This window comes from Mya arenaria, chromosome 6 (assembly GCF_026914265.1).
Source record: "Mya arenaria isolate MELC-2E11 chromosome 6, ASM2691426v1".
NCBI lineage: Eukaryota > Metazoa > Mollusca > Bivalvia > Myida > Myidae > Mya > Mya arenaria.
In genome coordinates this window covers 28,781,899-28,809,788 of record NC_069127.1, presented here as the reverse complement: position 1 = coordinate 28,809,788, position 27,890 = coordinate 28,781,899, and the positions used below count along the sequence as shown (strand labels likewise).

The following is a 27,890-nucleotide window of genomic DNA, read 5'->3' as shown; positions in this document are numbered from 1 at the left end:
AGCAAAACTTGTTTTGTATATTTATTGACAAGAATGATATACATGTTCTTGAATACAAAAAACTAACAAGCATTTTTGTATAACCCTGTTTACTTGAAGGAATAAACTTTAAAACAGAACTCCTCCTTGGTCAAATCTTAATGGACAATGAAAACATGGCCAGTTTTCATTTAAATAATGTGTAATCTTTTTTTAAAATAAAGCAGATACTAAAAATCATTTGTTCTACAAAAATGAATACCAATTAATTTCTATCACAAGGTGTTTGGTATTTGGGAAAAAAATGTTTTAACAAAAATGTTTTAACATTAGCAATTGGACCAAATTTCATTCTCAAATGGGTCAGAAAAAAGCACTGCTGTCAGAAAGTACATTCCATGGGTATAACTGTCCTCCAATATGTTTAATTTTAATGATCTGCAGCATATAATTCAAAATGTACAAAATTTAACGCTAAAAAACATATATATATACTGGTAATCAGACATCACTAAATAAATATGTTCACTGCACCAAGACATTTATTGCACGATCACTAAACAGCATAATAATTATCCAAGTTTGGTTTTAACAACAACATAGAAAAACAAACAAGTCATGTTGAACATCAAATTTCTCAACCAAGTAATGTGGTTGTGCAATTTTTGTTCATTGGTTGAACACTTCTTCTGTCAGGAGTGACTACCTGCTTATGAATTGTTCAAACTTCATTTTATAAACCAAACATAGTTTATCATGATAATCTTTTAAAATATTTTCCATAGTCGCAAAACTCTCAAAAAGGAGAAAATTCAACAATTTACACATTAATAAAAATAGTGGGCTTAGCTTGATCCTGTTGTAAGGGACTTAACATTATTTAGGATATTGGGGCCGTGTCTTATTCTGACAGAGTTCCAGTTCATAGATGTTAGTAAGGCCTAAAAAAATAATATACCTAGCCCCCATTCCTCCAAAATTCTGAAACGAAACTCACTTGAGTATCTTATTTCATTTAGCAATATTACTTTAATACAAAAATATGATTTAATGAAACAGCTAGTAGTTTATCATATATATATGTCTTAAATATTATTTCCTTAAAAAGCCTCAAAACTCTTAAAAAAGAGAAAATTGCACATCTTACACCAAATCGAAATAGCGTGCTGAGCTTGATCCTGTTAAAAGAGATGTAAGATGTTTCGAGAAATTGGGGCCTGTATTTAGGGCAACCCAGCCCTACCTGGCAAAACGCCTTGACCCATGAGATATTTTTTTATATTAAAACAAAAAAAAAGTCAGATTCTCCCATTATTATAAAAATATTTATTGTTGACAGTGAAATCCATTTGTGTTGATTACAGTTAAAACATAAAGTATTAATTAGTAAATACACAATATATATCGTTATAAATGTCATCAGGTAAGCATTCAACTTTCAAGACTAAATTATGCTTAGATGTTGACTAGATTAAAAAAAAAATGTCCCTACCCTACCTAGCATTCTCGAAACCATTGCCCTAAACTCATTATTTGTTTGGCCTGGGTAGGAAGCTAAGCCCATATAGGAGTATCTTAACATCATATAACAATACATGTAATATTTCATAACAAAACCGTAAACCAGTATAAAAGAATGCTATCAAAACTGTAATAAAGGCATGTATTGGAATAAATATATCACATGCTACAATATACACAGTATACACAAACTGCCATTGTCTACTTTTTAACCATAACAAGCAAAAATAGATCTTTCTGCATACACAATGTAAGCAATAAATATCACAGTTGCTTGTAAAAACAAAAACAAAAGATTGGCGACGCTTTTGTGTTGATAACATTAAGGTTATTAATGTTTTTTTCTTTGTGTAAAACATTGGATGTGATGCCAAAAACCTACGACAATGTCCATTTTTTGCTTGGTGTGGTTAAATGGACATGATACAATTTTTGGCCCGGATAAGCAATGCGAGTCTAGTCTTTTCTGTCCTTGTTAAGCCTCCAGATTTTGAAGTTAAGGAAGTTTGCGAATGACACCCAGCCGAGATAGGGCAGCAGTATGTGGGCAGCGTCGGCGTTCACCTGGTGGAAGGCAACAATGGTGGCCAATATCGACCCCCACAACAGCATGTTCTCACAAAGCGCCTGCAAATGGAAAAATTGTGTGTAAGCTTGAGTGGAAGAGAAACTAGCACGTCTTAAACATACACAACACTCGTAATTTTAAGAGTTAAACAAGGAATTGATGTAACCTTTTAACAATCACGATCCAAAACATAATAATAATATTTTGAATGCACAAATTTGAAACAGCAATAAATCAAATCTAAAATAAATCTGCAACTATTGTGAACAATAATAGCATAACAAACTACATTTGCATATGCTTGGCAGTTGCCCTAGTATGCATGTATTTTAGGTTTTTTAGAAATCTAATTTCTAGCACTCTATTAGAAGTCATTGATTTAAAATGAGGCTTACAATTTAGCGTCACCACACAATTCAAAGGCGCTGACTCTATTCACTAAAAGATGAGGAAAACACTTGAGTATTACATACCAGTCCCAGTTTTTTCTGCCCAAAGAAGAGGGGAGACCATGCCCAGTTGAGAGCCAGCTGTGTGCCGTAAAGGGCGAGGGGCAGGGCGGCATCTCCACTGAAACCGCCACCGTCCCTGTAGATCATGTAGGATGCGTAACCCATAGAGCAGTACAGCCCTGTCCACACTGGAGCAAACAGCCAACTAGGGGGCTGGAATGATGGCTTCTTTAAGGCCTGCAACAAAGTTAATGATTTGTTAACCTAGAACAATGGCTTCTTTAGGGCTTTCAACAAAGTTTATGATTGGTTAATCTGAAACAATGGCTTCTTTAGGGCCTGTTACAAAGTTTATGATTGGTTAACGTGGAACAATGGCTTCCTTAGAACCAGTAACAAACTTCTGATAGGTAAAACTAAGATATAGTTATATGATCAAGAGGTTTGTGGAAATCAAACTGTTCTCGCAATGTAGTGTTTGAAAAAGTGGCTTTAGACTTATTCAACTGAACTGTAAAGTTAAATAGATTTAAAAAAAGAAATACTGAAACATTAGTTTTGATTTACAGTAATATGTATTACCATGATTTACACACATGTATGTTTAGTGTGTTTAACCTAAATAAACATAATTCAGTCAATGCATTAAGCAAAATTAATGTACTTTTCGAAGCTGGCACTTAAATCAAGAATCTACTGAGGCTTAATTAGAGTATGTGTTTGAGTACATTAAGTGTTTAAAGAAGACGCTTCAGGATGCCAATAACCTGCCATCATATCAACAATTTTAAAAGTATACTACCAAGTAAAACTTACTTAGTTACAAGTATTACAGGCTCTCTCAGGGATCAGCAAATATATAACTTTGGGGAAATATTAACTTGGCAAATTTTACATATTATAAACTGTCTGTTGAAGGCGCTTTTCACACATTGGCAAATAGCAACTTTAGGGGGAAACATTTACCAGGCAAGTATTGTATAACTGTCTGTTTTTGGGGCTTTCTCACAACTTTCAGGGGAATATATTTACCTGGCAACTTTTGCAAATCTATACTATTACTAAATTAAAAACTTTGTACTATGCAGCAAAATCTTTATGTTAAAATTTTATCTTGCAAGTGGTCAGAATTTATCTATCTATTGTAACATTGTTGGAATAAATATAGAAGGCTGTGCATGTACAGCCTATCTTTTATCGCATGTCGATACTGCAGTGCTTGTTCTAAATTTAGAGCGATCGTCCTGATCAGTGCTTATCTTTGCTTGAATATTTCTGTTTATGAGGAAGGATGAACAGTTAATTTGGTGAAAGAAAACAGATTAATATATTAATTTGTAATTTTTCAAGTGTTAATTTAATGGATAATGAATTTTGGCACCAATCTATGAGAACGTCCATTTTATTTACAATAATTATTATAATGAAAGCAGTGTTAGTATGACACAGAACAACATGTTCCAGTACAATCACTACACATCATGCCATTTACCATATACCAGGACACCTCCCCTGGCTTTGAAGGCCTCACTTCTTTCCGCGTGACAATCCCACCAAGAAAACCTCCGATGTTAGGAATCAACACAGCTGCAACAGGTTTCAAATAGTTTGCCATCTGAAATATATAAAAATTAAAAGATGAGAGAGATTTAAAGACAAACCACTGCTTTTTCATCTTTATTTCCTGAAAACAACTTGTATAAATATATATAGTTTCAACTGTTAGATGAACAATTTCATGATTATAGGGTTTTAGCCTTAATTTAAGAAGAACAGGGTGCTGCAGAAAAGGGACAGGGTGCTGAGGGACAAAACAGACACACTGTATTGGGCAGTGAATAAATAAAGCATTATAAATTAAACAAAAACTGTTAGAAATTGTGCTTATTTGAAGTAATATTAGGTTTAAACAACTACATGTAAACATGTAAAGTTTGTTTGAATTCATATTCATATTTCAAGTCTTAATCAAAACAAAAGAAATATTTGATTATCTTAAGCATTAATTCTTTGAAGGCAGGAGAGTGCACATTCTGGCCACCATGAGGGCAGAAGGGTGCTCCGAAAAAGGACAGGGTGCAGAACCCTCCCATAACCCGCTTGCTAAAACGAGTTGAGTATAACTACACTTCATAACGACCCGATATCATTTTTGCTAAACTTATTTTAAATGAAGCCTGATTGATTGTATTTTTCCATTGATAATTTAAAGAAATCTAGAGGAAAAAACTCATATGCAGGGTTTCTAATAGCTGATAATTGCCAATCCTGAAAAGTCGGGGTCTGTTAGGATGAGGGATTTACGCTCGAAGCAGGGTAAAGGGGCTTTCAAAGTCGTTAATGTACAATTGTCAGAAGTTATGGCCTCTAGAACATGGTGGGTTGGAATAATATAGGGAAATGCAGTGAAAAGTCAGCTCCCTTTGTAAATATTACTGAATAAAAGAATGAATAATGGAAGATCTATAATTCTTGTGATTGTGTACTAGTTAGAGTTCCCCCCCCCCCATCATTATTTATAAGCCTGTGACTTTTGCCTTTTTGTTACTGATTTGGGGGCATGGCCAAAGGGGTGTGGCATGACCAATCATCCTGCCCCTGAGGCATGGGACATATGTAACCTAAAAGAAATTTGAGATGTTATTTTGTCAACAAAATGTTAAACAACATTTCCTGTCTATATTAGTCAAAACAAAGTCAGAAAGCGCAATAGACCAAAAAAAAACGTTCAAGAAATAATTAAGGAAATTCACTTCTGCTAAGTAAACAAACACATTTCATCAGAATTCGGATAAGCATCGTCCGGTAAACAGTGCATAAAGGATTTCATTGCAGGTGCTCTTTATATGAGCCGAATCTTAAAACAAACCATGTATTTACGAGAGTAAATCACCATTTACCTTATTCATTAACCGTACTGTCGACTTAAATGTGGTAATCACTATCAAATGACCTTTAACCAAACCAGTCAATCACCTTTATCGAGTTAGTAACAGACAACAGTTTTTATACCGGGGCGAGACAAATTGGCCCCTTACTAATTCGGCTCACTACCAATTCGGGATCCGAGATACTTCGGCCCTGCCATTTCGGCCCCTAAAAAATAAAGATTTGCGATTTGTCGGCCCCTTAGTGAGTTACATCTGTGACATTTCGGTCGGGTTTTCTAAGTTTTCTCCGGTTCACCCACAACACAAGCCCACACCAGTGCACAAACATCGTGCCAACGAGAGTGTATATAAGTCTTCTTTCAAAGCGAAAGGAATGTTTGAAATTGAATATGGGGAGTGTAGATCCAGCTATATTTGTATATAATAATTACGACCTTGGATATCCTTGTTCTTATATAGGAATAAATCAACACTCCGTTAAGTGCTTGTTTGTCATAAATCAATGTGCCTGTAAACAAGGTATTGGCTCAGTTTTAGGCTTGTCCCTGTAGTTCGTGTTTCATTAGTTTTAACGGATTGTAAAGATTTTGTAACATTAAAAGGATTAGACAGGGTGTCTAGTCCATTTAAAGCATAACTGAATTATATAATTTCATAATCATAAACTGTAATTTTTATTACAACCTAGCGCCCATGTTCCGCATTTTTGAAACACACGACTGACTTGCGTCCCTTGGCGTCTAACAACCATATAATGGGCAGAACAGAGGCCAGATTTCGTGGAAACGACAGCGCAAAGAAACGGAATTCACGCTTCGTTTATACAACTTGAACACGTTTGGTAGAATTAAGGGATACAATTAAGAACTAGACATTATGATTCAGATCAATTCTACCTCCGGTGTATGTGAGTTATAATAAAACTGTTGGGTGTAATTAACGTTTTTCTGTCTCCCCAAATTCAAAATAGTACCAAATGTGACAAAGGTAAATAAAGTTGCCATTAAGGGCACCTGGTAATTCCCCCATATATGTTTTCATACTTACAATCGCAGTTGAGTAAAGCATTTTTTATTTGTTGAAAGAGACCTTATGAGTTATTAATTACTATCATGTTAATGGAAATCTGCGTTTTATATTAATAATAAAAAACTCCTTAATAGCAGAAATGTGTACAAAATCGTTGTTTTATTTCTTTTTTATTTGTAGTCACTTTTAAATGGAAAACGCTAGATACCATATGGAACGATTGTCTGAAACATCTGTACCAAATTATGTTAGAGATACTACAGATCACAAGTATACTGTACTGTATCCATTACACTTCCAGAGCAGAAAATATTTTTAAGTTTACAACTATGACGTTAATGTTCAACATTGTTAATTTTAACAAAATTGTGAACATTCGTCCGACTGTAGCATTCTGAATGAGATAAAGTGTATTCCACATATTTCATTAACAACTGGCCACTTTTTTTTGTTTATCTTATTCTGATATTCATCTTTCACTATAGCTCCTACTTTTAAAGGGAGATCACTGCGTGGGATAATCAGAACTATCCACAGAAGTTTTGAAAACTTTCGTATGTAGTTTTATCATGCTTACTTCCCTTATTTTAAAATTTGCCATGTTTATTTTTGTTTACACATTACTGAGTATTCAATAGAGCTTACATGTGCTACCAGCTCTTCATTCCACTTTGTTCGCTTATCTATCGAAAAAATATTCAACTTTATTGGCTTTAACATTCGACATCAATTACACTAGCCTTGGTAAGTAGGATCTAGGACCAATAGCAAAAAATCATACTCTTTCTCCCAGGTAGGATTAATAAATGAACAGGTATTTTTAGATTAAGAAATATCACACAAATCATTCCACTGACTCTTTAATCAGAACACAATTACATGATTGGCACCCAATAACACCAATCTAGTGTTAGTCATCTGGACGGAATTGCTTCATTATTGTACTCATTGTTTTAAAGTTTTAGGGTATTATTACACATCATATTTATATTGTATTACATGTACCTGGCTTATTTCTATTTGTTGGTCTATTTTGTTTCTGTTATCAGCAGATAAAAGCATGGACTGGACCTCCCCCCCCCCTCCAATTTAATGCTGTTATGAAATGTTTTAAATGTCATTTTGAACATATCCCATTTTATTGATGTTTAATAAGGACACAAAATATGTTATACTCTCCTTTACTGGGGGAAATAGAGTATCTATCTATATCTATTTTAATTTCATTAAAGAAAAATCAAACATTTACCATCGTAAATATTTTCTGGTATTTTTTTTGAATAAAATTCATTGTCATAGATATATTTTTTTATTGATTTTTAGATAATACCAATAAATGTGAAACAGATCCAAACTGCATGTCCATGATGGACAGTGTACAGGCATGGTTGTCTGAGATCCGCCTGGTGACGGAGACAGAGTGTATGTCCGTGCTCCAGGGGAAGTCACTCTCGCAGGATCTCCAACATAGCTCAACAACGCTCATTAAATGTGAGTGAACAAACGTTTGAGGGTCAAGGGCTGTATTCACAAGAAATATGAAGTGATGTTTTCACATGAAAGTTCATATACACATTATCAACGACAATGAAAGTTTATATGCACGTTACCAGTGATCATAGGCATACATTGTAGCTGTAGAATCAGCAAGGCCAATATTAAGCCATAGCATAAACAGATGAGCAATGGAATCTGCTTAATATGTATATTATAGAAAAAAAATGCATTTTAATTCCAAAACTTGAAGGTAAAATGAAGAAAATGTATAAGCCTGTTGTGTTATATGTCTTAGTTGAAGGAAATAAAAAAAACACCCCATATATATAATCTGTAAATCAGTGAGTAATGACAACCCTGTAGTATGTACATGTAGTATACGTGTAGTGAAGATATGATAATGAGATGATTGATGAGTTGATATAAAAATTGTAAACTAGGTGAACCTTTTTAATTTTTCAGTTGATCAAACAGTGCGAAGATCTAACAAATGGTCTATTAAGAAAATAATCCATGTTTTTCCTAAGCTACCGTAATTTTAAAAAAGCTGGACAGTAATATGAGACGTTTTTACCAGTAAAACAATACAATTTTTTTAATTTCAATGACTTGACATAATTATTCCAAATAAATGCACAACTTTATTTTTGCAAATAATTTTATGCTTGAAATTTTGGTTAATTGTAACAACTTTACAAAATTTATATAAAGGAAAAATATATCTTAAAATACTTTGTGATACTGATGGCCATATTAGATGATATTGTTTGACTCTGACATCTCACATGTACACTAAACAAATGCACAATTTTTGCAACAGATGGCCTACTATGAGTAACAGTATCATTTTCATCAATCTTAAGTATAAATCGAACGTCACATTTGCATTGTTCAGAATATACTACAGCTTAAAGGCATTACCATTTTATTCACACATTATGCTGATTTAAAGGCAGATTAAATCATCCAGCTTATTTACATCAAAACTAGGTACATGAACTCACAAAAAAGAATGATGACATTTCAATTTCAATAGTTCAAATCGTGAATTCATGAAGATGAAATCATGAAATTGGGGAAAAAAATCATAAATTATTCATTGAAATCGTTAAGTGGAGATAATGATTTTAAAAAGTTGAAATCATGAAATCATTCAGTTGAAATAATGAATTTGTGAATCATGAAGTTATAGCTGCACTCTCACAGATTTACCGTTTTTACAACTTTTTTATTTTTTGTCTTGGAGAAAGAATTTTTTTGCGTAAATATCTGCAAACCAATGATAAAAGATTGCTGACAAAAGATCAGACCGCTGATTTGCATATTTCCATTCGAAAATCAAGGTTTTATGGCTTAAACTGTTACTAACGATTTAAGTAAAATGCATAAAACATTAATTTTTGAACTTAAGTATAAAAATCTGCAATCTAATTTTTTTGCCAGCAGTCTTTTATAACTGGTTTCAATGGATTTTCGCAAAAATTGGCTCGTTCAAAGACAAAAATTAAAAAAGTTGTCAAAACGTTCAATCTGTGAGTGCAGCTTTAAAATGTTACCATGGGTCTTATGTATGTACCAGTATACATGTACACTACATGTTGTATACAGGTAGTCATAAAACCGAAGTAAGTTTTTCTATGATCATTTTTTGTCATCTTCTATACAGGTGGTATCGATGCAGTGCGCAGTCAGTCACACAATATAAGCAATGAATTCTCCAAACTCTTCAAGTAAGTTTCATTTTTTAATAAAGCTTAATTGATCAATGCTATTGACATAATTATTACTTAAAAAGGCCCAAGAAAATAAGTTTTGAAATAAAATCCAGGTTAACAAAAATGATGGGGCTGGTGGGCAGATTCTTTTCTAAATCAATGTTTTATATATTTAATTTTTGTGCCATTTTCCAGGTTATTTAATACTTCTTTCTGGGGCTGATTTTTTGTAGTTGTAAGCGGCGTCACACGTTTGTTTCCGATAAATATTTTTTGAATTACTAGTTGTAAAGTCTTTAAATTTGGTATGCACATTGGTAGTGGTCAGTAGATGGCCCTTTTTGGTTCTCAGGTCAGTGGGTTAAAGGTCAAGGTCATGGCAACACATCCCATTGCTGAATTTTAGTTCTTATCATAGTTTATTGTTAATTAGGTATGAGTGTTACATGTATGTTAATTGATAGATTATAAATACATGCATTATTCATGTTTAAGTGACAGATTATATGATACATGCACTACAATTGTTTAAGTGATATATTATAGATACCTGCACTATAAACCTTTATGTTATAGATTATAAATACATGCACTATACATGATAAATACATGATCTGTAAAACTTTAAAGTCATGGATTATAAATACATGCAATATACATTATAAATACATGGTCTAAAAACCTTTAATTTATAGATTATTAATACATGCACTATACATTATAAATACATGCACTACACATGTTAAAGTGATAGTTTATTAAATTTTGTTTTTGTCTTTTAAATATCCTACAACCGTTTGAAATAATAGATATATGTTTTAAGCTCAAAGACTGAACATATAAGAAATCTCACAACCTATATATGGCACAAAAGTGAGTTTCAAAATTGTAATGTAAAAAAAACCTTGAACAGTTGATTCTGATATGTACATTAATTAAGCCTTTCTACTGCAGGTGTGTTGAGGGTGAGAAATGGCGTCACGTGAATCCCCTCACTGTACAAGTCACGTGCCACATCCGTTCTCTCATCCAGGAATGTAACAAATGTATCCATCACACTCCAAACTTCATACTCGAGGTAACAACAGAGCATTATAGACTTTTTATTCCTGACAAATGATGGTTGAAGCTGTTATATTTGAGTCATTCTAGCCTATGGTCGGTAATGAATGGTAGAATTGCTATGAATCACAACTTAATATGTGCACCTCCCAATTAAATAAAAAATAGGCTCCAAATGTGGTATGGTTCCCATATTCTGGCTTAAAATAAGGCATTCATGCTTAGGGTGAGCATCCCCCTCCTTCCCTATTTCAGCATTCTTTGTAAAGTACCAGTCGACCAGTATACCCAACAAATGAAAAAAAGCTGGTACAGTTTACATGAGTCATTCAAACCTACAATCGGTATTGAGTATTGAGTGGTAGAATTTGTCTTATTCACAGCTTTTAATCTGTGCACTTCCCCATAATATATATATGATAGGCTCCAAATGTGATATGGTTTCCATATTCTGGCTTAAAATAAGGCATTCATTCCTAGGGTGAGGCAACGATCCCCCTCCTTCCCTATATCAGCATTCTTTGTAAATATATGTACCAGGTAGTGCATATATGCACAGACCTATAAACCATAGGTCCGTGATATATGTTAAGTTCCTTATGAAAATAAATTATGATAATATTTTCTTTTTGTTCTTTGAATGTGAGAATATTTTTGAATGTTTTTATTTGTACCTTTTATTCTGTTTAACTCTTTTGTAGAAACTAAATTTACAACAATGTCTAAGTACTCACTTATTAAAAGTTTTTTTTATATATTTTATATAATTGTATACACATTTATTTCAGCAACAAGAAGTTGTGATGGGAGAATGTGCCAAACTTGCCCAACAGGTGGAAGTGTGAGTATATTGTAAACAGTCAGGGGGCAACAGGTCTCATTTCCAAGACTAGACTCATACTCAGAAAAAGACGTGATTATATTATAATACATAAAATCATCTTTATTCCATTTGTCTAACAAACATAAGAGTAAATAATTGTACCATATCAAATAGTTATACATTTCATCCTCAAGACTCGACTAAAAAAAAAGTTTCAATGAAATAAAGATTTGCAGGTTTGCCACTTGAGTCTGAACTCAGACTTGAGACTTGACTTGAGGCTGTTCCTAATCATGGTCCCAGATGTTTCTTCAGCTTTTAGCCTCTCTGTGTTTCAAAGAATAAATGTCACTGTATTGTCATAACCTATGTTGTTGTTGTTGGCCATAGCATTGTCATAGCCTTGTTGTTGTTGTCGGCCAAAGCTAAAAACAGTTCAAAATATTCACTGTCTCTGACCGATACTACCACCTTTTACTATGTATGTTCATGTTTTATTCTTAAGAATATAATTTTTATTCATCATTTGCCTTAAAAAATTAAGATAATTGAAAACAGAAATAGAGGTTGTTTACATGCATATAATTATATTGAAGGTCAATGTCATCTAAGCCAAAGATGTCTTCAGTAAAGATCCCCCTGGTGAACCAGCTCACGTTTCTGGGTCAGTCGTTCAGTAGGTTCGTTGACATGGCCCTCGGCTATCTTGTACAGGTAAACACAAAACAAACTTTTTACCATTACCGTACTCCTGAATGATAACTTCATCGTTGATGAGCCTTATGGGAGGCTTATAGGAGGCGACTTATGGGAGGCTTATCAGCCTATGGGACACTTATGGGAGGTTTATGGGACTCTTATGGGACACTTATGGGAGACTTATGGGAGGCTTATGGGACACTTATGGGAGGCTTATAGGAGGCGGCTTATGGGAAGGCTTATTGGAGGCTTTTGGGAGGCTTATAGGGGGCTTATGGCAGGCTTATAGGGGGCTTATGGGAGGCTTTGGGGGGCTTATGGCAGGCTTATGGGGGGCTTCTTGGAGGCATTGGGGGGCTTATGGCAGGCTTGTGGCCGCTTATGGGAGGCTTTTGCATTTAACATAGTATTAAGAACTTTAACACAGATATTTCTCATTATTTTCCCCTTACTATCTATCCTTGCATATTATCTACAGTAAAATTCTTTTATCATGTATTGAACTATGGCTTTCTTGGATTTGAAGTGGACTTCCATAATAGACAACAACAATTTTTTCATGTTTGTTAAAGTAATAAGGAAGCAAAAACTGAATGAGTTTAAATGATGCAGAAAAGCCTCCATCTGGATTTTTAGCTCACCTGAGCACAAAAGCTCGAGTTAAACTATCAGGATCGGTCTTTGTATAGTGTCCGTCCATCCATACATCTGTCAACAAATGCTTGAAAGACATCTTCTCTGAAACCATCAGGCCAAATTCAATGAAACTTCACAGGAAGTTTTCTAGCTTCTATAAAAAACTTCTATAGAATTACAACAATAAGTCTTGATTGACCTACAACAGCAACCACAAAATGGCTGACTTCATGTGTTTCTTAAAAAATATTTTCTCAGAAACAACTGAGTCAAATTAATTGAAACATCACAGGAAACCATCTACAAATCACAACAAGTAGCCTCAACTGACTTAAAACAACAAAAATTGACTGACTTTCTGTTTTACGCTTAAAATTATTCTGAAAAATCCTTTTCTCTAGTTGTATTTAAGATACAGCAAAAACATTAATACCTGCTTAAACTTGAATAAGTTCTGTTAGAGCAACTTTTCCACTAGATGTTTATGGTTTAGTTGTATAAGTTAGATGCACATTGAAAATTCCATCTTCTACGACAGTAGAACTATAGTCTAGAAACTTTTACGGTAATGAGTAACTGAAGAGAAAACAAAAGGATTATACATTATGAGGAAACAACTTAGAATTTATTCTTTTAAATGAATTAAAATGTTAGTTCTTCCAAGCTATGCAACCAAGGGAGATTACTATGTAGGAGATTGACAAACAGGAATTTGTAATGGTACTGTGTAACCTTAAGCTATTCAGGGAAAAATTGGTATTTAAAATAAAAAAAATTCAGGAAACAGTATAACAGCCCCATTATAATTTTAGATTTCAATTACTGGATCAGAAAATTATCCTTGTACTTTAGCACCGATTTTAATACTCGTTGCCATCCCTAGGACTCATGTTCATGTACCATGTCACTTTCTCTGTAATATAGAAACTGGTGGAGACCCTGGATGAATCCCACACTCCACTGGCTCTCACCAGCTGTATTAGCACCGTGATCAGTCTCGGTCTAGAGGGAGAACACATGTGCTACATACTTTCCAGGGTAAGTCTTACTGAACAATACTACACTTATCAATGCTTGATCCCACAAGGGTGGCAGCAGTACAGAAAACTTTAAACATAGGATTATTTATGACAATGAGGATTTTGACAAACCTTTCTACACAAGGGATTGGACAACAAAACTGGTTTTTTTTGGTTAAATCCCCTAGGTGTACAACCATGTACTGGTGGCACAAAGCATTGATAAGTGCGTAAATTAATGTTTATTCTTCATTGAAACAGTTTATTAAATAGTATCCTTATTTTGCATTGTAAGCAAGAAAAGGCATAAAACAAAATTGTTAAAACACCTATCTAAACCTCATTTTTACATAGCACGATGTTGTGGAATGCAGTTTTAAAATTATGCTCTTCAGTCTGTTATATCTGGTTGCATTATTGAAACAGGAGGGTTGTATACGGGCGTTGTTTGAGATAAGTCGTACGGATACGCTGGAGTTTGCCCATGTGCAGTCACTGCGTGCGCTGGCCACAATCTGCTGTGTGCCAGAGTCCATCTTGGAACTTGAGAAGGAGGGCGGGGTAGACATCCTCACAGATATCCTGTGTGATGCCACAGTGTCTGAGGCAGTCCGGGGTGAGGCGGCTGGCGTGGTTGCACAGATTACCTCCCCCTGCCTTGACAATTTCCAACACATCGCCGGCTTCCTTGAAAATGTGCAAGACCTCCTGAGTGCTCTTATAAGTACGTATTTCTGTTGATTGGTTCGTTTCGTTACAGTCTATCTTTGCTTCTATTCGTACAAGTAATTCAATCATGTTATTGAAAACCTTTTATAAATAGTACATGAAAGAACTATCCTGTATGTCAAAGAAATTTATATTACCAGTATCATGGTGTAAGAAGTACAAAACGTTTGCACAAATGGTTGAAATTAAAATGAAGTGGTTAAAAAGGAAGGGCTTAGCATATTTTAAGCAAATTATTATATGGATTTTTTTTTCTTTAATTTATATCTAGTAATTTTTTGCCACCACTTCACTGTTCTTAGAAACTGATTGCATGTTTTCAGACCTGTGTTTTGCAACAAGCTCCCACGAGACATTCTTGTTGGGTGCCGCGGCGATTGCCAACATCACGTTTATGGACAGTCAGACGTGCGAGATTCTCCAGCAGCTAGACGCCCCACGGCTTCTCATAGAGGCATCCGCACTGCCCAAGGCAAAATCACTGTTTGTCAAAGATCAGGTTTGAATACTTTATATGTTCAATAGATTTTGTCACTGCGTGTCAAAGATTGGGTTGGCAGATTATATTCATTCAATAAATTACGTAACTGTTTGTCAAAGAATATTTGGGATATTTTATACGTTCCATGGATTATGTCACTGTTTGGGAAAGGTCAGGATGGGAAATTTTATATGTTCAACAGACAAATCACTGTTTGGCAAAGATACTGTATGTAACTGTTGGTCGAAGATATGGTACCATTTTCATAAAGCTTCTTAGTGAAAATGTTCAGATTAGTAATCTGTTTTTAGCTCGACTTTTCGAAGAATAGGTGGGCTATACTACTCGCCGCAGCGTCAGCGTCGGCGTCCGGTTAAAGTTTTAGGGCAAGTTGGGATTTTCACTTATAAGTCCAATACCTTTCATTCAATTGAGTTAATACTTCACACAGTTTTTCAGGGCCATCACATGATGAGGTTAGATAACTCAATATTATTCTTTACACAGATTATGGCCCCTGATTGACTATGAAGCTTAGGTTAAAGTTTTAGGGCAGGTAGGAATATTTATAAATAACTTCTATACCCTTTGTTCAATTGACTTAATACTTCACACAATTGTTTAGGACCATCACACAATGAGGTTACATAACTCCATATTATCCTTTATACAAGTTATGGCCCCTGATTGACTTAGGTTAAAGTTTTAGGGCAGGTTGAAGTTTTAGGGCAAGTTGGGATTTTCACTTAAAACACCACTACCATTCATTCAATTGACTTAATACTTCACACAGTTGTTCAGAGCCATCACATCATGAGGTTAGATAGCTCCATATTATCTTTTATACAAATTATGGCCCCTGATTGACTATGGAACTTAGGTTAAAGTTTTAGGGCAGGTTGGGATATTTATTTATAACTTCTATACCCTTCATTCAATTGACTTAATACTTCACACAATTGTTTTGAACCATAACCCAATGAGGTTACATAACTCCATATCCTTAATACAAGTTATGGCCCCTGATTGACATAGGTTAAAGTTTTAGGCAAGTAAAAGTTAAGGGCAAGTTGGGATTTTAATAAAAAACTTCTATACCTTTCATTCAATGCACTTAATAAAATTCAAAATTATTTACGACCATCTTACAACAAAAAACATAACTCCATCTAAACACTAAATACAAATTATGTCCCTTAAATATATATATATATATATTTATTTTTTTTAATTTCTTTTCACAGGCACATTTTTACATTCTTAACCAGTATTTTACCAAGGGAAAACAAGGTGGCTGTACTTTATGGCCCTTGAATTTTTTTTATTATTATTTTTTTTTAATTTTTATTTTAATTTCTTTTGAAAGGCATATTTGTATATTCTTTACCACATTTTCATAATGGTTTTGACATAAATAGACCAAACTTGGTAATATTACATTGTTATTGTATTCACTTCTAAGTCAAAGCGGCGAAGTCGAGCGCGCTGTCTTACGACAGCTCTTGTTTCTTTTTAGCAGTCATCGAAATTAGACTTTTGGATTAACAAGCCCGAATTATCATACTATTGCTTGGCATCAAATTTTTGTGCTTATTTCGACCACTGTTTTAGCAGAATTTTTTTTATACTGTATATTTTTTTATCAGTTTGGAAGTTTTTATACATTCAATAGATTTTAACTCCAAATGGGGTGTTTCTCCAAAAGTGTACATGGTTCCGCTTGATGGTCTTTTTGTTTTTAGAATAGTAGGAACTATAATTTACAGGGTAAGTAGGTGACCCAAAATGGGATATATGAGCAAAAGAAACCATATTGGGTGAGAGCTAAGCTACAAACCACGTAACATATTTAACATGTCAGCAACCTGATTGATCAATTTATGGGTGATGGTTTATTCATTCATCGGAATCGGAAAATTAATGCCATTTTGGTACGATATAATTTATGGACCCAATATGGTAAATATGGGGTCAATGAGTAGACTATCGGAGTTGCGTCATTCATGTTGGAGGCAATATACATGTATATGTATTTACAGAGCGAGCAGAAGTGTATTTTGCTGTTTCAGAAAAAAAGGGAAATATTCAATTATAGTTGCACTCTCACAGATTGAAAGTTTTGACATCTTTTTTATTTTTGTCTTGAAACAAGCCAATTTTTGCAAAAACCCAAGGAAACTTAAGTCATGCAAGAATGCTGACAAAAATTAGATCGCAGGTTTTAATATTTTTGTAAAAAATAATGTTTTAATCATTTTTCTTAAACCGATAGTAACGGTTTAAGCCATAAAACATTAATTTTTGAACAGAAATATGAAAACCTACGATTTGTTTTATGTCAGCAATCTTTTATCATTGGTTTGCAGATATTTACGCAAAATTTGCTCTTTCCAAGACAAAAAAAAAGTTGTAAAAATGCTATATCTGTGAGAGTGCAGCTTTTAACTAAAAAACAAAACCAACCATAGTTTCATAAACAGTGTCAAAAAATCAGGAGAAGTAGTGTATAATCACTGCCTTTGATTCATTCAGATAGCCACAGTTCTTGCCAACATGGCTACAACGGAGCTTTCTCGTCGAGACATTGTGGCCTACAATGGGATCCCGCTGCTTATCAACTTCCTACAGCAGCGGCCTGCTGGATGTAAGCAGGATGCGGAGATCGCTGCGTGTGAACGACTTCAGCAGAAGGCAGCCATCGCTCTCACACGACTTTGCCGAGATGAGATGACCGCTCAAATCATTGTTGAGCTTCAGGGTATTTAAACTATTATCATGATTTCTTATAAAAAAAACAACTTCTCGTTTTAAGCTCCATGATTTATTTTTAAAAACTAAAAGAAACTTACCGTTTTAAGCTCATTTGTTTGTATTAATTTGTGGCCGGATAGTTTTGAAAAAATCTCGACCTTGGCCATAACTCAAAAACCATTGAAAGATATTCATATGAAACTTGGTACACATGTTACAAGTCACAATTTGCACATGTGTAGTAAGGCCCATAATTCTGGCTTAGATAATTGTTGATTTATGGCCCAGACTGGACTGTAAAAACACAGCAACATGAGTTGTCATTTCCCTTGTGGCACCCTTGTTTATAGTTTATGCTGATTTAGTCTCAGTCGGCCGAAAAATTATTATAACAGCGTTCCTTGTAAGAAATGCCCCAGAATCTCGATAAGAATCTCAATTAAAATGAATTTTGTATAAATTAAAATCTAAATGTGTTATTTAGGCTCTAAAGCACAGCTTAGGAATTGCAACATCGCGAAAATTATTGACAGAATACACATTGCAAAAATGTGTGACAGAATTCTTCAGACATTTCTTAAATCTGACTTTGGAAATGGCATGGTTTTGAGGGTTTGACAAGCCTGGACTGATTGAGATTTCAAACTCTTAAAAGCCCTGCTGATTTACTTAGTTAATTGTGAAGACAGCTATACATTATGGGAAATTATAATTAAGAAGAGAGGCATGCACAACAGATTTTCCCTTCTTGTTCTTAAAATTTATATAATATGTTCTTACTGACTTTATAGATCCTTAAATGTCTTTATTACGTAGAAATTATAACTAAGACGTCCTGATTTTCAGAATTTTTTAACAATAACGCATGGTACTTATATGAAAGCCGCTTTCATTGCCTGAAAATGTAGGTTATATTCTGAAAGCAAATGAATATTATTTGGAGTCCAATAATTGCTTAGGACGGGTTTAGATCAAATTTGCAACTTCTGCATGAGAGACGGACATTTATGTTTCTACACTAACATTCCTGTACTCTGCAGAAATGTATTATTAAAAAAACTTGTCTTATCTCGTGATGATTGTTGTGTTTTGCACATCAGTTATTCCATGACTGGTTCAGCTGTGTTAAAAGTATTGAGGATAGAAATTAACGTCTTATCTAGAGATGATTGCTGTGTTTTTATACATCAGGTATTCCACGACTGGTTCAGCTGTATCTTAGTATTGTGGAGAGAAATAAACGTCTTATCTAGAGATGATTGTTGTGTTTTTATACATCAGGTATTCCACGACTGGTTCAACTGTATCTTAGTATTGTGGAGAGAAATAAACGTCTTATCTTGTGATGATTGTTGTGTTTTTATACATTAGGTATTTCACCACTGGTTCAGCTGTATCTTAGTATTGTGGAGAGAAATAAATGTCTTATCTTGTGATGATTGTTGTGTTTTATACATCAGGCATTCCACGCCTGGTTCAGCTGTGTTGAAGTATTAAGGATAGAAATATACATCTTATCTCTTGATGATTGTTGTGTATTGTACTTCAGGTATTCCACAACTGGTTCAGCTGTGTCAGAGTATTGAGGAGAGAAATAAACGTCTTATCTCGTGATGATTGTTGTGTATTGTACTTCAGGTATTCCAGGACTGGTTCAGCTGTGTCAAAGTATTGAGGAGAGAAATAAACATCTTATCTCGTGATGATTGTTGTGTATTCCATGACTGGTTCAGATGTGTCAAAGAATTAGAGAGAAATATACATCTTATCTCGTGATGATTGTTGTGTATTGTACTTCAGGTATTGTTGTGTATTGTACTTCAGGTTTTCCACGACTGGTTCAGCTGTGTCACAGTATTGAGGAGAGAAATATACATCTTATCTCGTGATGATTGTTATGTATTGTACTTCAGGTATTCTACGACTGGTTCAGCTGTGTCACAGTATTGAGGAGAGAAATGAACATCTTATCTCGTGATGATTGTTATGTATTGTACTTCAGGTATTCCACGACTGGTTCAGCTGTGTCACAGTATTGAGGAGAGAAATATACATCTTATCTCGTGATGATTGTTATGTATTGTACTTCAGGTATTCCACGACTGGTTCAGCTGTGTCACAGTATTGAGGAGAGAAATATACATCTTATCTCGTGATGATTGTTATGTATTGTACTTCAGGTATTCCATGACTGGTTCAGCTGTGTCACAGTATTGAGGAGAGAAATAAACATCTTATCTCGAGATGATTGTTGTGTATTGTTCTTCAGGTATTCCACGACTGGTTCAGCTGTGTCGCAGTATTGAGGAGAGAAATAAACGTCTTATCTCGTGATGATTGTTGTGTTTTTATACATCAGGTATTCCACGACTGGTTCAGCTGTGTCGAAGTATTGAAGAGAGAAACAACAGTGAGGCTGTGCTTGTCGCTAGTCTGGTATGTATTGGTAAAAAACAGGGAAGAATTTGAGCTATAAAAAATAATGAGAAATGAAGGTTTTAAATTCAGTTCAAATACCAAACAGAATTCAAACATTAAGCAAAATTTTGAGTAATTTTCTAATCCTAAATCATAAGTGACATTTGAATGAATGTTTTTATTTCATCTTTGTACTTATATATTTATAGGCTTCTCTCCGTAAGATCTGCTCTCTGTGTGAGAACCCAGACATCACAACTGTTGACTACCACCAGTTGATTAAACCTCGTCTCATGGACTCCTTTCTATTGTGCTCTCAAACAGATGAGAACTTTGTGTGATCAAAACTGTTGACTACCACTAATCAAAACTTTTTGTGTGATAACAACTGTTGACTGTCACCAGTTGATCAAACGGCGTCTCATAGACTCCTATGTATTGTGCTATCAAACAGTGAGAACTTTATGTGATCAACCTGTTGACTGCCACCAATTAAAACTTTGTGTGATAACAACTGTTGACTGTCACTAGTTGATCAAGCCACATATCATGGACTTCTTTCTATTGTGCTCTCAAACAGTGAGAACATTGTATGATCAAAACTGTTGACTGCCACCAGTTAAGGTACATGTACTTTGTGTGATAACAACTGTTGACTGTCACCAGTGATCAAACCAGATCTGATGGATTATGCTCTCATATGGAACTTTGTTTTTACTCCACAGGAAATCTTCCAGATGTTAAATGATATTAGTTTATTCTATCGCAGGTTTACGTGTAGTAGCATATTAATCTATTCTGCAGTATTATTTGGTCATATTCATGCTATTGGTAAATCAGTAAGGTTGTTTGGTAACCAACCATGGTGTTAAATATCTGATATCTTTGAATATTTTCGTGTGTCTTAATATCAAGGTGGTTGTATGCTGTAAGGCCTTTTTTTACAAACTGATTACATATATTATATTCTTATCATGGTTTTTATGCATTGTAAAAGTTGACTCCTCAAAATGTGTCAGTGTTGTAGGCATGAACATGTGCTTCTATATACATTAATTGCCAGTAGATGTACAAGTATTATTTGCGGTCTTAGCCAATCTGATGTAAGTCATCAAATTAATTTAAGTATTTTTAAAATAAGCCCAAAAGCTTAATGTTCATATCATTATACGATTTGAACGCAAGCACCATTATGCTGGGGATTGTTTTAATTCCGTGCGATATTGTCTCCATGGTATTTTGGTTCATGACCATTTGGGAGATTTAAAATTCACGACACAATTATTTAATCATTTGAAATAAATTGACTATTTCGCCAGGTTTTAAAATTTGCAATATGATAGATTTGTGAAAATTGAACCTTCGCCATATTTAATCCGTCTACAGTAAGCATATTTCTATAGCAAGATTCTTTTATAGGCCCAGACTTGATTCAGGTTTGCTGGCTTGTGCTAAAAAATGTCTACAGTACAGTATTCCTTCAGCTAGTTCTTTTGTATTAGATATATCACTATATTTTATATTTGTAATGTTCTCTTTTTGCTCCTCTGACTTTCATAGAAAATAAGTCAGGCTATTGTGATAGCATGGGTGTCATCATCTTGGTTGTGCAAACACTTTAAAGTGACACTCTAATTCAAAATCAATACATACACATGTATAAAAAACATCAATTTTGAATGATAAGTCTTTAATTACTTACTAAATAATGCATTTATGGAAAATATTTATTAATGATAACACGATTTTAACTCAGAGTATTAAATAGCTGAAAACTCAAAGATATTAAATGAGTGGTGAGTTCGAAAAGATTAACTGTAAATGATCGGTGAGTTCTAAAAGATTTACTGTGATCTGCAATATTCTCATAAGGTAGAAAAACCGTGTTTTCTGCACCTAACTTTCAAAGTAAACTGTTTTTGACATCTATTCATCCTTTTTTGTATATTTAAACAATATATTAATTTTGATAAATCGTATTTGGGAGTAAGAGTTCATCTTTAACGTTAGCCATAACTCAAAAATTATTCTAGATATTCAAGTAAACCCTGATATTAACATGTTGCCAGGGACAGTAAGCACTTGTACAGCAAGGCCCATAACTCACAAATCATTCTAGATATTCAAGTAAACCCCGATATTACCATGTTGCCAGGGACAGTAAGCACTTATACAGCAAGGCCCATAACTCACAAATCATTCAAGATATTCAAGTAAACCCCGATATTAACATGTTGCCAGGGACAGTAAGCACTTATACAGCAAGGCCCATTACTCACAAATCATTATAGATATTCAAGTAAACCCCGATATTAACATGTTGCCAGGGACAGTAAGCACTTATACAGCAAGGCCCATAACTCTGGCTTAAATAATAATAGAGTCATGCCCCATTTTCAACAGAAAAACAGCAGAGCACTTGGTGGATTGCTTTACGGATATTGTCTCAGATGTGTAGTGATGATATTTTTTATACTTAAGATGTATATTTTTATTTTTGATAATCCGTGTTTTGTTTTGACTGCCTTTTGAACATGATTATCAATAACCAATATGTTTTATACATGATTTCAAAAGTCTATGGTTTATTTTCATAATGTAGCTTCAGAATGCAATGTTTAATATTTTGAAAAGTTGGGTTTGAATCCGTAAAAAGCCAGTAAATTCATCAATAATGCACTTGATACATCTTGTAAATGTTTGATTGTAATAAATAAACCAGTACATCGTTAGATAAAGAAAAAAGGGAAATCTTTATGTATGAAAATCTACAGCTCTGGTGCACATTTCACTGAGAATATTGCATACCAGGGTTTGGAAGTGATAATGCTGTACCTGCTACTTTGTCTTACATCATTTAAAACCATTTAGCTGTCATACCTTCATATGTTTTTTAATCATTTAATCTAAACCACCACTTACTTTAAAATACATTTATGTTCCTTAGCCTTCCATTATTATAGCACTATAAGATTAAAGAACTTAATAATTTGAATAAAACGAAATTGATTTGTACGTCCAGACTTACTTAAATTCACCTATTTACACGCCTGTTATTTTATAAATTTTCTGAGCAAAATCAATAGATGAAGATAGCTTTTTACAGACTCAAACCCAACTTTTCATAGTATTAAACTGCTAAAGATCATTATTTGGTGGCCTGTTTTTGAAGAAACAAACATCAAAATATGGTTATTGCCTTGGTGTCAGTTTTGTTATTCAAAATCTTTAATCGTGGCCATAACTAAAAAAACGAGATATTTTCATGAAACCTACTTTAAAGACCATGTACTTATGTCGCAATATTCATAATTCTGATGAATTCAAATGATTGTTGACTTATGCCCCTTTTCGACTTAAAACCCCAAAATTGAATAACCATACACTATTGCATTCAAAATACATCTAGGCATTCACTTATGATGTTCTTCATATTATAGAAGGTCTTACACCAGGCCCCAATTTCTCAAAACATCTTAAGTCCTTATAACAGGATTAAGCTAAGCTCACTATTTTTGTTTTTCAATAATTTGCATAATATTTACTACGTTAAGGGTTTTTATACTTTAGATAAGAATTATTTTTATGATAATCACAATTTATTTTTCAGTTATCAAAATTCAATTTAAGTAAGTATTTTGGCTAGTTGAATTGAGCTACTTAAGCCTTTTAAGCTTAAGAAGTTTTGAGAAATTGCGGCCAGGCCCCAATATCACGAAAATACTTAAGTCAAATATTAAACTCAGTCTCAACTCATTTAACCATATAAAAGCATAGTTTGATTCAAAATCGTGAAAATGTATTGTCTCATAGAATGTATTGATAAAAAGATTTTATCAATATTTGAAAGAAAACTAATTCTAGAGCAAAAAATATACTTGAGTATTTTATAAAAAATACGGAATTGTACTCAAATACATTTTTGGCTGTAGAATATATTTACCTTGGAATTCGACCAAAGGCTTTTATCAGCATGTTCTTTGATAGAATGTGCTGATAAAACTGTAAGAAACATATATGAGTTTTAATAAATTTTAATGTTATGTGATAAAATGTGTTGAGACTGAGTTTGAGATTTGACTTAAGTATTTTCGTGAAATTGGGTCCTGGGGTTCTTAAGTTCAGGATTGCGAGCTTTTAACTTCGGACTATTGTACAGTTATAAAGATTGGTTTTTGATGGGACATTTGCATAAAAAACAGTAGGATGTACCTTGAAATGAATATGAATGACTTTGGAAAAAAACTTCAAATAGCGTCTTAAAGCCCCTTTACCCTGCTGTGGGTATCGATCCCTCATGTTTAAACAGACCCCGAGATATTTGTCTGGATTGGCAATTACATGTACCAGCTATTACAAAGCATGTTACATTAATACGAACAACATGTTTGTTAAAAAATATATCTAGGTATTCACCTGATCTTTATATAATAGAGATAATTTGGGTTGTCCGGTTAGCGCAGTGGTTAGCGCACTCGCTTCTCACGAAGGGTTTGATTCTTGGCCTGGGCACATGTGAGTTTGGTTTGCGGTCATCAAGCCAGACAAGTGGGTTTCCTTCCGGTACTCCGGTTTCCACCACAACATAAGACCACACTCTCGCATGACGTCATGACAATTAGAGTGATTAATATAATGTTGTAATAACTTGTTTTACAATCGTTGTAAAAAAAATAAGTTTAAACTTTTATATAAGAGAATGTCTCGTTTCTTTACAGTGTTTGTCTTGCCGTTGTTTATACACTCTGGACAAAACTTGTATCAGCTGAAACTATAGATCTTGAAAGTTAGATTTGAACATACATATCATGGGAACAAATAATAACTGCATGTTTTTTATATATTTATTTTACAAAAAATATGATTTATTGTATTTTTTACATAGTAACAATCCAATACCGCATGATATTTTTATATATTTATATGTATATAGATGAATTTACATTCTCTTACATATTCTATACATTCCAGATTATTTTTTAACATGTGTATATTTTTCCATTCACGTTTTGTACATATCACAACATATGCAATAAATAGTGTGCGCTATTCTGTGTATTGTGGGCTGATTTTAGACTGTCCTAGTTACAGTGGTTAAGTTAAGTGAGCGAGCTAGGGCCTTAATGGTACTCTTGGAAAAAAAACGAAAATTATTGTTGATTTGCAATGACACAAATCAGAACTAGAAATGCATAACAATGACAAAACATGCCTTTTGAATGAGGCCCAAATCGCCTGAAACTATGTATTACAGTTTCAGGAGATTTGGTAATAAGGAATCAATGAAATCGCATGTTTTTTCAATGTTTATGCATTTCTTGGTCTGATTTATGAGTCCGGGTATATAACATATGTTTTTAGTTTTTTCCCAAGAGTTGAATTCAAGCCCTAAATCGCTCACCTATCCTCAAACCACTGTGGTCCTAGTGAACTAAGGCAAAAACATTGTCAGACAAAAATAGAGCCAACATTGTGTCAGAAAACATTTTAAGCATGTGCACGAAAAGGGGTTGTGTTCATCGTGTATGTGTGATAATGTGTGACAAACACTTAGCTCAAAAGATTTTCATTCTTTATAGTGCCTTGCTATTAAGCTGTGCTGTGTTGTAGGAGTGTTTAAGGGACATAGTGAATTATGCACGTCCAAGCAAAATAAAAGATTTTGCTTTTCGAATTGTTTTTTTAAATTTTACTTATTTTGTGATAATTTCGTAGAAAATATAATGAGAAGAACAATAAAATCATGAGATGTGTATAATTGTTATGTCCCGTCAGCGCCACTTTGTCAAATAAAATACGGTATTGTTCCAAAATACATTTTTTTATAATATAAAATTCATTTCCTAATATCTGGTCAAATGCCAGAACACCATCTGGCACTTGTTCTCCTCACCTTGGCAATTAGGAACCAAAAGCCATGGTTAACAATAAATTCTTCTATAACTAATAATACAATGAAAACTACAGGGATAAGCCCAGTAGCAAACATATTGCTTAGGTATAATGTACAAAACAAGGCAAACAGACTGCGCATTCATCAAAATATATTTATTGATAAATGTTGGGGTTACAACCTGGGAACGGTCAGTGAAACCGTAATTGACTTGGGGTTAAACTGTTTTTTTGCTACTCAACACTAGATTATTTAAAATAAATGACTTTTTACCTAAAGACTTTGACGTACTGCCCTTCAAAACAATAATGATCATCTGTTGGTTCCAGTGGAGTTTATGGTTCTAAGACTAACCTTATGGAAGACGGTATCCAAAAAACGTTTCCATAACCTTGACCGTTGACTCTAGAAAAATAGGGGCCATATACTAGTCGCCAAGTAAAATCCACCACAAAATGTTATCAAGTTATTGTGCTACCGAAGTCAACAAACCACTGTTGGTCGTTACCCTGACCTCTTGCCACCGAAAGCAATATGGTCGTCTTTTGGCTAAGGGCAACCTACTTGTACAATTTCATGGTCAAAGGTTATTACACGGACAAAGTTTTCAAAACAAGATTGACGGAGACCTTGAATTTACATTTGACCCCCAAAAAACTAGGCGCTATTTAAGGCCAAGTTCAACCTATTATGTAAAGTTTTATGGTCCTAGGCAAACGAACAGTTTTCCAAACATTGCCATTGACGTTTAACCTATTGACAACCAAAATCAATCTATTGGGCAAGTGTATACTACCAGTGAGGATTCGTGGTCCAAGGTTAAATCGTTGTTTAGTGTTTGAGGAAAAGACATGGGTTTACATACTTTATCCTTTTACGGTTTTCTTGAGCTTGGTTTTAAATGAGTTGTCATTTTCGACAAATAATGAAAAGTGAAAACACCCTTGTCCAGTTTAAAAATTGTCCGAAATATTCATCAAAATTATGTTTACATATGACGTAAAATCACGTGGTATGTATACCTTGAATATACGCATATTGATTCAAAACATTCAAATATAATATTGTTTGACAGAGTTAGATAATAATTCTCACATACTTAAATAAACACGTCCCATATCTTTGATATCTGTAATATAGATCAGATAGTTATAAGATAACTTAGTTTTATATAATCATCGGAACTGTCCATTGTATTTAACACTAATCAGAAGTTAAAGCCGCCCAAGAAAATTGTCCGGACTAGCAACAAACGTTTATTTTTCTCAGTTTGTATTTTCTTTTTTATTGGAGAATACCATATGCAAGATGTATACTGCACTATGAGGATGGTCTCTCAACATTAAGCCAAATACCCGTGCTTTTATATAATCGTATTTTAACTGCCCTTGAATAGGTACCTACACTCAGTGAAAAAGCTCTTCAAATATTCGAGATTGTGTAGATTTAGTGTCCATACATGAAGGGCATCACTGTGAGAAAATATTTCTCACTTTAACACTTCGTGTAGGTACAAATGCATTACGATTTTCAAATGACTTTCAGACACCATTGCCACAAATGCTATCTTCCATAATTGTACACCCATTTGTTAATTTAATACAGAAATAGTAACTGTTTAATTATTGAGGTTTTCAGAAATACCAATCTCCCTGTGCTATCACCAGGTCTGAATCGTTGGTAAGTTAGCCGTTTGAATACTTAGAATCGAGCCTTCATTTTTGAAA

At 33.9% G+C, this 27,890-nt stretch overlaps 2 protein-coding genes across 2 annotated transcripts; one reads left to right on the top strand and one right to left on the bottom strand.

Moving 5' to 3' along the window:
• Nucleotides 1–7: 7 nt before the first annotated feature.
• Nucleotides 8–5,535, bottom strand: LOC128236660 (translocator protein-like). The gene is made up of 4 exons (XM_052951669.1): nucleotides 5,421–5,535; nucleotides 4,013–4,135; nucleotides 2,542–2,757; nucleotides 8–2,127 (listed from the first exon to the last, which is right to left on the bottom strand). The coding sequence occupies exons 1-4, from the start codon at nucleotides 5,427–5,429 to the stop codon at nucleotides 1,957–1,959; spliced, it is 519 nt and encodes a 172-aa protein (XP_052807629.1). The 5' UTR covers nucleotides 5,430–5,535; the 3' UTR covers nucleotides 8–1,956.
• A 1,510-nt stretch (nucleotides 5,536–7,045) lies between these two features.
• LOC128238540 (protein inscuteable homolog) lies at nucleotides 7,046–25,324 on the top strand. The gene is made up of 12 exons (XM_052954570.1): nucleotides 7,046–7,184; nucleotides 7,764–7,931; nucleotides 9,604–9,667; nucleotides 10,607–10,730; nucleotides 11,503–11,555; nucleotides 12,134–12,251; nucleotides 13,797–13,910; nucleotides 14,318–14,615; nucleotides 14,944–15,119; nucleotides 17,634–17,859; nucleotides 20,212–20,288; nucleotides 20,480–25,324. Exons 2-12 carry the CDS (start codon nucleotides 7,799–7,801, stop codon nucleotides 20,609–20,611), a joined length of 1,515 nt encoding a protein of 504 aa, XP_052810530.1. The 5' UTR covers nucleotides 7,046–7,184; nucleotides 7,764–7,798; the 3' UTR covers nucleotides 20,612–25,324.
• The last annotated feature ends 2,566 nt before the right edge of the window (nucleotides 25,325–27,890 follow it).